At 48.3% G+C, this 12,684-nt stretch overlaps 1 protein-coding gene across 3 annotated transcripts in view; it reads right to left on the bottom strand.

Moving 5' to 3' along the window:
* The window catches only part of EFNB2 (ephrin B2), a 67,577-nt gene that overhangs the window by 32,180 nt on the left and 22,713 nt on the right, over positions 1-12,684 (bottom strand). For all 3 annotated transcript variants that reach the window (XM_030201312.1, XM_030201315.1, XM_030201314.1), the window contains exon 2: positions 11,435-11,718. In XM_030201312.1, coding sequence (XP_030057172.1) covers positions 11,435-11,718 — 284 coding nt within the window. The remainder of the gene's footprint in view (positions 1-11,434; positions 11,719-12,684) is intronic.

The raw sequence follows: 12,684 nt of genomic DNA on the forward strand, positions 1-12,684 counted from the left end.
ATACTGGACTTGATGGACCTTTTGTCAGTCCCAGTGTGGCAATACTCATGTACTTGTGTTTTTTTCAGTGGAGGGATAGGGGGAGGATATACCCTTAATCCCCCTGTGTTTTTTGTCTTCCCTCAAAAGCAATACTGGCAAATGGTATCAGATGATGCGACAGCTTAGGCAAACAGCCAGTTTCCCAGGACAGAGAAGACAGGAAATTACATTTTCTAGCAGCCTAAATGGGAAAGACAGTCAACTGATAGGATTATGGAGTCCTGAGGGAGGAGCTTAAGAAGGAAGGAAGGGTGGAGGTTCCTAGCATACTTAAAGGGTGTGGTGTGCTGACATGAGGGTTTAGTTACAAGGAACAGTGTTTCTTGCTGGCAACTGTTTGAACTGGGAATTACTAAAACTGTGTTTCTTTTGAAGATTAAAGATATAGCAGGGGACTGTAAAGGAGTTTATGAAAACTCCCTGGTTATTGAGAACAACGTGAGGATACAAATGTGAGCTGAGCACTATTTAGTTACCTGCAAGTGAATGTTATACAGAGCAAAATAGTTTTGGTTTTTTTTTAATAAAAATACTGAGTCTGTACCCACAGAGTGGTTCTGGTATAGAGCAAAACACATATCCACAATAGGTATGCTACACAGATATACAAGTCTATATGCCAGCACATACATAGTAACATAGTAGGGGACGGCAGAAAAATACCTGTACGGTCCATCCAGTCTACCCAACAAGATAAACTCATATGTGCTACTTTATGTGTATACCTGACCTTGATTTGTATCTGCCATTTTCAGGGCACAGACCGTAGAAGTCTGCCCAACCACCGGTGCTGCCACCCAATCTTTGCTAAGCTTCTGAGGGACGGCTTCCCTATGGGAAAAGCTAAAGCTGCTAGGGCTCTTCAGCTTGGAGAAAAGACGGCCGAGGGGAGATATGATAGACTAGGGTCTATAAAATAATGATGTCTATGTTCCGAAATACCAACATACACTTGTATGTTCCCAGGCTGAGCCCCCAGATACTTTAGATATTGACAATTGTAAACATGGTGCTGCCACCATACATGTCCATTCCTGCATGTATTTCAGCAAAAGCTCTTATGTCAGCAAATACACTGGAACCTTTAGGTTTAAATGTCAATATTGACTGGAAGGCATTTTTATGAAAATTTTGAGGTAAGGCCCAGCATCGTTAATTCAATGTCTATGCAGATTTTAGAGGGGATTCCAGAAGAGGGGATTTTTCAAGACAAGTATATAATCAACACTATTTTGATTCAACTTGTCAGCAGGGCACACACATGGACTCCTATGGGAAAGGTAAAAGCTAGTATCGTTAGTTTGACAGAATTGCTTAAGTAGCCAGAATGCAAGAAATTCTCACTATTTTTATCAACTTGTAGATTTTATGTGGCATTTGATATATATAAGTAAAAGATTTGGGCAAACAGGCTCCCGAAGAAGCCGACATCGGCGAAATGGACAGTTCTGCAGGAAACACCGCTGGAGAACAAACAATGGCCGCTGGCCCATCAAACTGGAAATTGCGCGCGGGAAGCTCCCACATCCACCTCGCCTCAAGTGCCTCCAGGCCCACAACCACGAAAAACAAAGGCCCAATGCTGCTCTCTGCTTCCCACAGCGGGAGCAGCGTTTAACCAACTCAGATGCCATAAACAACGCACACACAAAACAAATAATCACTCACCGAAAGGCTAAAATAGAATGCTGCATGGAAAGGAACTTCCCTCTCTGCACTCTAGTACAAAGCGCCAGAGACCATCAAATAGAGCCTGTTATCTGAGCTCTAAATGCCCTGCGTTCCTCTCTGGATTTTTTTTTTTTTTTTTTTAAAGAGCCAAGCTCTGCACTAAAAATCTTTTTTTTAATTTTTTTGTAAATCAACAATGCATGCTATCTGCGAGGAAGGAGGCGGTGGGAGGCAGAAATAAGAGGGGCACGGAGTGAGGTAGGGACCTGGGGTGACCAGGTGTACGTCCCAAAGATGGCATCGAACAGCCAGTCAACCCCAGCTTTACTGAGCCAGCCAAGCTGGAACAGGAGCAGCCAGAAGCCAAGAACCTGTGGAATACGTCCATCCGCCTGCTAGAGACAGAGAATACCGACTGGTCAGTGAGCATGATGTCCTACTACACACAGTACAAGTCTGTACTCTCTAGCTCCATCTGCTGGTAGACGGACACAACCCACTGGCTTCTGGATTCATCTGCTGCTGCCCATGCTAAGGAACTTAGAATTTATGCGCACCAAGTTACAGAATACGCCTAGCAAGTTGTGCGCGTAAATCTCAATGCCAATTAGCGCTGATTAGCTAATCAATTAAGTTAAACACGTTGTTATAGAATACGCTTTGATTTCTGTGCAGAAATTAAGGCGCAATATAAAGAATCCAGCTTAGCAGTAAGCTCTTAACACACAAATTAAGGCATTGTAACTACTACCGCCGAAGTGAGCCGAGATGATGCTTTCCTCAAGTCCATAACTGCATCTTATATACATTTCAAGGCGCCCTTGTTCGATTTCAAGGTGAAGAGCAGAAGAAACAGAAAATCCTAACACCTGGGTAACTTTGTGAGAGTCTATTAACTTGCTTCCCTGCTCCAAACTTCCCCATTTGGACTCACCTCCACAGCCAAAGCCTGATGGCCTCCTCAATTGCTCACCCCCCAGCAGCCACACCAGCTCTCGGCTGCTCCCATGAGAGATTCAACGAAATTACTCCTGCATCCAGCACTTCCTCCTAGACAGAGTACTCTGTGATAAAGGATGTGCTATTTGCTCAGGAATCAGAGGTGTATCCAACTCAACAGATAATGCAGAGCCACCTGAATCCCCCATTCATACTCCCCTCCAACTAGGACAGCAAGTCTTCTTCCATGCAAAATATTTGTCAAGTCTATGCCAATCAATGTATCCCTTTCTAGCCAGGATTAGAAGACGGGCTTTAGAAACTGAATTAAAAAAAGAAAAGAAAAAAAGGGGGAGTATGTACCCTTGTTTCACTATTTTAGTGTTGCTTGCATTGCCTCCTGGTTACTGGTCATATTTTATATCAGAGCGGCAGAATACCTTTTTCATGGGGGGGGGGGGGGGGGGGTAGGCCAAGCTCTACCTCCCAACTCCCACCCCAGTTTCTCACTGTACGGCTACAATAAAAGTTGTAGTAAAGGATGACATAAGTGTAAATCATACTGAGGGTTGCTTAAGTTACAAGGACATGAAAGGACCTATTTTAGTCTATTTTTAAGATGGCCTCAGCAAACTTGTAGAAATTGCAGCTACAACGAAACTGCAGACATCACACAGACTTAGGAGCAGGTGGAAAATGTTGATGAGTGACGTTAACAAGTATTTATTTATAAAATGCATATTCCCACTTATTACAAATCTAAGCGGCTTACAAGTATCACATATATAATTAAATAACACAAAAACCCATATCACGTAAAAACAGGGCCAGAAATCGCCATCTCACTCTGCCAGGATACAACTGGCTACCAACTGAACAAAGGGAAAACATCAAGGTGCTAAAAAAAGGCCGGAGAGAACAAATGTACTTTTAACTGATTGCCTGAGAGAACACATGCACTTTTAGCTGCTTTTTAAACTGCGATATGTCAGTCATCGAATCTGTTCCATTGTCCAGCAAGTGAAAATGCCACATTCCTGGTTTCTGTAACATGTATTTTCCAAACAGCAGGAATTGATTGTTAAGTGGGTTCCATTAGATCGCAATGAACGAGAAAGCTTACAATTTTTTAAAACTGAACTCAACTAGAACAGAGCTTCATTTTGCTAAGCCTTGAGTATCTGCAGAAGAACTTTGAATTAAAATCCTAAATAACATAGGCAATGAATGTAAATCACATAAACCTGGAGAAATTTGCACCAGCAAGCAAGGAGACCTTGAAGCAAAGAGATACAGTAACCCAATTTCATTAACACAAGGAAGGAAGTATCCAGAGTGTAAAGCGAGAGCGAGAGAGAGAGAGAAGGCAACAGAAGAGGGACTGAGCAGGAGATGAAGGAAAGGAAATGCCTGTACATTAATTTCTAAAAAGCGGCAAAGTTTTGGAGTGGCAGCTGTGTGTGGAGTAGGGTTTGTGGAAGAAAGGGCGCGCCCTTGCTCTACGCGCCATTCTTCGAGCAACATAGAGGAACAGGAAATAGCCTATTTGCATGCTTTTAACTACATTAGTATGCTACTTGCGCTGATCACAGTAACTTAGTAGATGACGGCAGAAAAAGACCTGCATGGTCCATCTAGTCTGCCCAACAAGATCAACTCATATGTGCTACTTTTTGTGTATACCCTACCTTGATTTGTACCTGTCCTCTTCAGGGCACAGACCATTTAAGTCTGTCCAGCACTATCCCCGCCTCCCACCACCAGCTCTGGCACAGACCGTATAAGCAACCTCATTGTTTCCTGCAGTAAGGGCCTTTGAAAATTCTACACAAGTAAATGCGTTTACTTCTGAGCGTCAGGGCCTCAGTGAAGTCACATTAATTCAATGGTTTGTCCTTTTCTCCCCCCCAGAAAACATTTTACCAGCATATCTTAAACTATGTTGAAAGTGCCTGACTCCAAGGCTAGAATATTGGTCTCTGCAAACTGAAAATGAGTTGGTAAATTTAAATTACTAGACCTGGTCAAAAACAGAAATTTCAAGCCTAAAAGCTGATTATTACTCAGATAGCCAAGAGAAAGCAAATGATACATACCTGTAGCAGGTGTTCTCCAAGGTCAGCAGGCTGATTGTTCTCACGACTGGGTTGACGTCCACGGCAGCCCCCACCAACCGGAACAAAACTTCGCGGGTGGTCCCGCACGCAGGGCACGCCCACTGCACAAGCGCGGCCGTCTTTCCGCCCGTGCGCGACCGTTCCCGCTCAGTTGAATGACAAGCAAAGGAATGAGTAAAACGCAACTCCAAAGGGGAGGAGGGAGGGTAGGTGAGAACAATCAGCCTGCTGTCCTCGGAGAACACCTGCTACAGGTATGTATCATTTGCTTTCTCCGAGGACAAGCAGGCTGCTTGTTCTCACGACTGGGGTATCCCTAGCTCTCAGGCTCACTCAAAACAAGAACCCAGGTCAATTGAACCTCGCAACAGCGAGGGCATAACAGAAGTTGACCTACGAAGAACAACTAACTGAGAGTGCAGCCTGAACAGAACAAATTGGGTCCTGGAGGGTGGAGTTGGATTCAAACCCCAAACAGATTCTGCAGCACCGACTGCCCGAACCGACTGTTGCGTTGGGTATCCTGCTGGAGGCAGTAATGTGATGTGAATGTGTGGACAGATGACTATGTCGCAGCCTTGCAAATCTCTTCAATAGTGGCTGACTTCAAGTGGGCCACTGACGCTGCCATGGCTCTAACACTATGAGCCGTGACATGACCCTCAAGAGCCAGCCCAGCCTGGGCATAAGTGAAGGAAATGCAATCTGCTAGCCAATTGGAGATGGTGCGTTTCCCGACAGCGACCCCTTTCCTATTGGGGTCGAAAGAAAAAAACAATTGGGCGGACTGTCTGTGGGCCTGTGTCCGCTCCAGATAGAAGGCCAACGCTCACTTGCAGTCCAATGTGTGCAACTGACGTTCAGCAGGGCGGGTATGTGGTCTGGGAAAGAATGTTGGTAAGACAATTGACTGGTTAAGATGGAACTCCGACACCACCTTTGGCAGGAACTTAGGGTGAGTGCGAAGTACTACTCTGTTATGATGAAATTTGATATAAGGACCATGAGCTACCAGGGCTTGCAGCTCACTGACTCTACGAGCTGAAGTAACTGCCATCAAGAAAATGACCTTCCAGGTCAAGTACTTCAGATGGCATGAATTCAGTGGCTCAAAAGGAGGTTTCATCAGCTGGGTGAGGACGACGTTGAGATCCCATGACACTGCAGGAGGCTTGACAGGGGGCTTTGACAAAAGCAAGCCTCTCATGAATCGAACGACTAAAGGCTCTCCAGAGATGGCTTTACCCTCTACACGATGATGGTAAGCACTAATCGCACTAAGGTGATTCCATATTGAGTTGGTCTTGAGGCCAGACTCTGATAAGTGCAGAAGGTATTCAAGCAGGTTCTGTGCAGGACAAGAACGAGGTTCTAGGGCCTTGCTCTCACACCAAACGACAAACCTCCTCCACTTGAAAAAGTAACTCTTTTTAGTGGAATCCTTTCTAGAGGCAAGCAAGACACCCTCAGACAAACCCAACGAAGCAAAATCTACGCCCTCAACATCCAGGCCGTGAGAGCCAGAGACTGAAGGTTGGGATGCAGAAGTGCTCCGTCGTTCTGCGAAATGAGAGTTGGAAAACACTCCAATCTGCACAGTTCTTCGGAAGACAACTCCAGAAGTAGAGGGAACCAGATCTGACGGGGCCAAAAAGGCGCTATCAGAATCACGGTGCCGTGGTCTTGCTTGAGCTTCAGTAAGGTCTTCCCCACCAAAGGTATGGGAGGATAAGCATACAGGAGGCCGGTCCCCCAATGGAAGAGAAAGGCATTCGACGCTAATCTGCCGTGTGCCTGTAGTCTGGAACAGAACAGAGGCAGCTTGTGGTTGGCTTGAGAGGTGAAAAAGTCTACCGAGGGAGTGTCCCACTCTCGGAAGATCTTGCGTACCACTCTGGAATGGAGCGACCACTCGTGCGGTTGCATGACTCTGCTCAGTCTGTCGGCCAGACTGTTGTTTACGCCTGCCAGGTATGTGGCTTGGAGAAGCATGCCGAACTGGCAGGCCCAACGCCACTTCCCGACGGCTTCCTGACACAGGGGGCGAGATCCGGTGCCCCCCTGCTTGTTGATGTAATACATCGCAACCTGATTGTCTGTCCGAATTTGGATGATTTGGTAGGACAGCCGATCTCTGAAGGCCTTCAGTGCGTTCCAGACCGCTCGGAGCTCCAGGAGGTTGATCTGAAGATCCTATTCCTGGAGGGACCACAGCCTCTGGTTGTGGAGCCCATCGACATGAGCCCCCCACCCCAGGCAAGATGCATCCGTCATCAGCACCTTCGTGGGCTGTGGAATTTGAAATGGACGTCCCAGAGTCAAATTGGTCCGAATGGTCCACCAGTGCAGCAAATTGCGGCAACTGAAGGACAAGTGGATGACATCCTCTAGATTCCCGGTGGCTTGGCACCACTGGGAAGCTAGGGTCCATTGAGCAGGTCTCATGTGAAGGCGAGCCATGGGAGTCACATGAACCGTGGAGGCCATATGACCCAGGAGTCTCAACATCTGCCGAGCTGTGACTTGCTGAGACGCTCTGGTCTGGGAAGCGAGGGACAGGAGGTTGTGGGCCCTCGCTTCGGGAAGAAAGGCCTGAGCAGTCTGTGAATTCAGCAGAGCTCCTATGAATTCCAGAGATTGGACTGGCTGGAGATGGGACTTTGGGTAATTTATTACAAACCCCAGCAGCTCCAGGAGGTGAATAGTGCACTGCATGGACCGGAGAGAGCCCCTGCCTCCGAGGTGTTCTTGACCAGCCAATCGTCGAGATACGGGAACACGTGCACTCCCAGCTTGCGGAGATACGCCGCGACCACCACGAGGCACTTCGTGAACACCCGTGGGGCAGAGGCGAGCCCAAAGGGCAGCACACAATACTGAAAGTGCTGTGTCCCCAGACGGAATCTGAGATACTGTCTGTGAGCTGGCAGTATCGGGATGTGGGTGTAAGCGTCCTTTAAATCCAGGGAATATAGCCAATCGTCTTTCTGAACCATTGGTAGAAGGGTGCCCAAGGAAAGCATCCTGAACTTCTCTTTGACCAGGTATTTGTTCAGGCCTCTCAGGTCTAGGATGGGGCGCATCCCCCCTGTTTTCTTTTCCACATTGGCGCTGAGAAGGGCGGAGAGTTCCTCTGCAAGTACCTGCTTGTGATGGGAGCTGAAGGATTGGGCTCCCGGTGGGCAATTTGGTGGAGTGGAGGCCAAATTCAGGGTGTACCCGCACCGCACTATTTGGAGAACCCACTGGTCGGAGGTTATCAGAGGCCACCTTTGGTGAAAATCTTTCAACCTCCCTCCGAATGGCAGGTCGTCCGGTACGGGCACTTTGATGGCGGCTATGTTCCCATGGATCCAGTCAAAAGCCCGTCCTCGGCTTTTGCTGTGGAGGCGCCGGGGGCTGCTTGGGCGCACGCTGTTGACGGAAACAAGCGCGCTGGGACTGTCCCTGTGCCTGAGGAGGCCTTCGGGCCGGCTGGGTGTACCTACGCTTGTTGTAGGCGTAGGGCGCAGCCTGCCTGGCCCGGGAAAAACGTCCACCTGCTGAGGTGGATACTGAAGGCGCCCGGTGGGAGACCTTGTCGAGAGCGGTTTCCCGCTGGTGTAGTTGGTCCACCAACTGCTCGACCTTCTCGCCAAAGATGTTATCCCCCCGGCAAGGGACATCAGTCAGTCGTTGCTGGGTGCAGTTGTCCAGGTCAGAGGCATGCAGCCAGAAGAGTCTGCGCATCACTATACCTTGGGCCGCAGCTCGAGATGCCACATCACAGGTGTCATAAATACCCCTGGACAGGAACTTTCTGCACGCCTTCAGCTGCCTGACCATCTCCTGAAAGGGCCTGGACTGCTCCGGAGGGAGCTTGTCGACCAGGTCCGCCAGTTGCTTCACATTGTTCCGCATGTGAATGCTCGTGTAGAGCTGGTATGACTGGATGCGGGTCACGAGCATGGAAGATTGGTAGGCCTTCCTCCCAAATGAGTCCAGAGTGCGAGACTCCCGCCCCGAGGGCACCGAGGCGGTATCCCTCGAACTCCGTGCTCTCTTGAGAGCAGAGTCCACGACCGCCGAGTCATGAGGCAATTGGGGCCGCATCAACTCTGGGTCAGAGTGGATCCTGTATTGGGACTCCGCTTTCTTGGGGATGGTGGGGTTAGATAATGGCTTCAGCCAGTTCCGAAGCAGTGTCTCTTTGAGGACATTCTGCAACGGCACCGTGGAAGACTCTCTAGGTGGTGATGGATAGTCGAGGACCTCGAGCATCTCAGCCCTCGGCTCATCCACAGAGACCACGGGGAAGGGAATGCAAATAGACATGTCCCTGACGAAGGAGGCAAAGGAGAGGCTCTCAGGGGGCGAGAGCTTCCTCTCCGGTGAAGGAGTGGGGTCGGAGGGAAGGCCCTCAGATTCCTCTGAGGAGAAATATCTGGGGTCCTCCTCCTCCCCCCACGAGGCCTCTTCCTCGGTGTCGGACATGAGCTCTTGCAGCTCAGACCTGAACCGGGCCCGTCTCGACTGCGAGGAACCAAGTCCCCGGTGATAGCGTCGAGCAGTGGACTCCCGCGCCAGCGGGGATGAAGCTCCCTCCATCGACAGGGATTCCACCTGCGTGGCGGTCGACACCGGTGCCACAAGCGGCTTCGGAGGCCTCGGCATTGGGCTAGAGCACACCGGCGCCTCCATCAACGGCGCCAGGGGTGCAAGCACCCCCGGTGCCGGCAAAGCCTGGCGCATCAGCCCTTCCAGAATCCCTGGAAGGATGGCTCAGAGGCACTCGTCAAGGCCCGCTGTCAGGAAAGGCAGGGGGGCCGGTGTGGGTGTCGGTGCCGGAAGCTGCTCAGGTCCAGGAGACGGTACCGAAGCACCCATGGACTGACGCAGCGACACCTCTTCAACCGAGGGGGAACGCTCCTCTCAGCACTGCCACTTCCTCGGCGTCAAATCATCTCTCGAGGCGCCGGAGCTGGTAGTCCCGTACGCCGTGGGCGACCGATGACGGTGCTTTCTTGGTTTTCTTTCGGTGCCCGTCATCGGCGCTCGGCAGTAGAGATGAAGAGGAGGTAGGACCCCCCCCGGCCTCGAGGGATCGGGTCTGACAGGGTTCGGTCCCGATGGCCCTGGGTAGAGGGAGTGGCCGGGGCCGATTGCCCGTGCGGCCGCTCAACCTCGCCGTCGCCGGCAGGCTAACGGTACCTGTACTCCTGGGGTCGGTGCCGATTTCGTCGACATCAGTACCGGTACCAAAGATCCGGCCGTCGACTTCGAGGGGCCAGCGCAAGTTCCAAAAAGACGGTCCCGAAGAACTTGCCTCGCCACCTGTTTCCGCAAGCCGAGACACAAGGTGCACGTCTTGGTATTATGCTCCGGCCCAAGGCACTGGAGGCACCAAGCGTGGGTATCGGTTTGCGAGATCTGCCGGCTGCACCCACCACACTTCTTGAATCCGCTCGGGACCTTCGAGGACATCGACGGAAAAATCGCGTCGGCGAAGTCAAAGTTGTCGATGGTGGCGGTGAAAAGCACACCTGAAAAAGAAACGACCGCGCGGCCACAAGGCCACAACGAGGTGCCCCTGCGGCTAAGACAACAAGGGGACAAACTTTTTCTTTTTTTTTTTTTTTTACAGAAGAAAGAAAAAAGTACGCGAACGCGTTCGTAAAGAGAAAAAACTCAATCCGGTTTCCGGGGCTGATAGAGAGAGAGACGGTAACACGTCTCTCTCCAGCGCAAAATAGAAAATAACTGAGCGGGAACGGTCGTGCACGGGTGGGAAGACGGCCGCGCATGCGCGGTGGGCGTGCCCTGCGTGCAGGACCGCCCGCGAAGTTTTGTTCCGGTTGGTGGGGGCTGCCGTGGACGTCAACCCAGTCGTGAGAACAAGCAGCCTGCTTGTCCTCGGAGAAAGCTGGCTACTTTCATACATGAATCTGAGACTGTTACTATTAAAGGGAAAAAAAAGACCAGAATATCATTCACATGTAGATGTGCACCTAGATTCTGAAAAACATGGCAAAGTATGTGTGAACAAGGACGACCTAAATTTCAGGATTTGGGCGTCCCCGACCGTATTATCGAAACAAAAAATGGACGTCCATCTTGTTTTGATAATACCGGTTTCCCCCCCCCTCCACCAGGATGTTTTGCGAGCTTGGGCGTCCCTTTCGATTATGCCCCTCCATGTTACCAGCACCAAGACCAATGGTGGGTGCAGTATGACTCCTATCAATGAGAAAATTCTAGAATGACTGTAGTGCTACACATCGGTACACCTCCAGGTGGGGTGGGGAGAGGGGAAGGAAAGAGAGAGAACATGTCTGATTGTTACAGATTCCTATACAGAACCCACAAACTAACAGAATCCTTCACCTCAGTTACACTTGGAAACACATGCAACTTTTAGAATAGTGACTATGGGCAGTTGCATATATAAATGCTAAATTAGTGCCAATTAACACCATTTTAAGTCAATAACTGGTTGCTAGATCCAATTAACACAATTATCAAAGCTGCACACACAACTATCATACTATAACTTGTATGTGCAAATTTGTGCAAACAAGTTTTCAGAATTCAGGGGGTAAATGCAGAACGTGTTACGATACACACACTATAATACAAGGAATTAAACAGTATGAATAAAAAAACATGCACACAAGTTACATACTTACATATGATGTAATAGTCATTGTTTCTTCGGAATTCCAAGCCCCAGAGGTTGGGACTGAACTCCTGAAACTTGATCGTAAATTTAACATCCTGATCTGGTTTGGCACAGTTAAGCAAAGGTGTCTTGTGCTTTCTGATGGTGCAGCTATCCGCTTGCTCTTTATCCACCATATAAACCTTAAAATATTCATACTGGCCAATAGCTTTGGAATCTACTTTTGGGCAAATAATATCCAGTCTATCTCCCATTTGTGGGTATAGTATCAGTCCTTGTCCAGGGTGAAATCTAAAAGAAAAAATGGGATAAAATGAAATAAGGTCATGAAAGCAAGAACAGCACAAGCTAGTAAACTATACAGTTTCAAAATAAAAAGCCTTCCTATAAACAAAACATAATCTGATTGGAAAACAGAGACTTTCCATTTGTTTCTAAAGTATATGAATTGAAAAATTACTAGTCCAACTGCAAACAAATTATCAGATATGCATAATTTCCCTTTTCAGATTCAGAAGTCCTGCTCTACCCCTGTAACTTCACTATCTTTTCCATAAATTCAACTGGAATATTTACAGATAAATCATACTTGTATTGACCTAGTATCTGTGCAGCTCTTGATGGGAATGCAACCAGCATGTATCGAGGACAGAACAGAATTGTTTTTTGTTCTTTTTCTAGGTGTCTTCAAAACATGATGCATTGATGAATGTTTTTCATTTAACATTTGGCTCAAATTTGTAATTGGCAGTGTATTTCACATGGTCATGCACTGGTGATGAATATATAAAACTCATAAAAGACACAATTCCAAGAGTGTCTCAAGAGTTATGCTTTTTTCAGAATGCACTTTGCAAATAAGCTTATTCCAACCCTGCCCACACATAGAACATTTAAAAAATGGTTACATTAAACTCGCAGTTAGGGAGAACCAGCCTTGAATCTTCAAACATTTGAGTAGAGAAGAGTTGCCCAGATATTCAAGATAGCTAGTGTGTCTAAATGTGTTCCCTAATTTCAGCCAAACATTTTTTTTATATGACTTCTATGTCTGACTTTGGACGTTTACTCAAAACATCCGAAATCTAAATAGCAAATAAAGCAATTTTCAAATAGCATTCTTAGTAGACTGTCCACACAAACATCCCAGCAGAGCAGTGGCGCACCCTAGGGGGCATTGAAGGAATTTCACATAAAAGCTCTCAGGTACACACCTCACCATTGCTTCCTTATATTGTACTAGCCATTAAGCCCATT

The sequence above is a fragment of the Microcaecilia unicolor genome, chromosome 4 (assembly GCF_901765095.1).
Source record: "Microcaecilia unicolor chromosome 4, aMicUni1.1, whole genome shotgun sequence".
NCBI classification, from domain to species: Eukaryota; Metazoa; Chordata; class Amphibia; order Gymnophiona; family Siphonopidae; genus Microcaecilia; species Microcaecilia unicolor.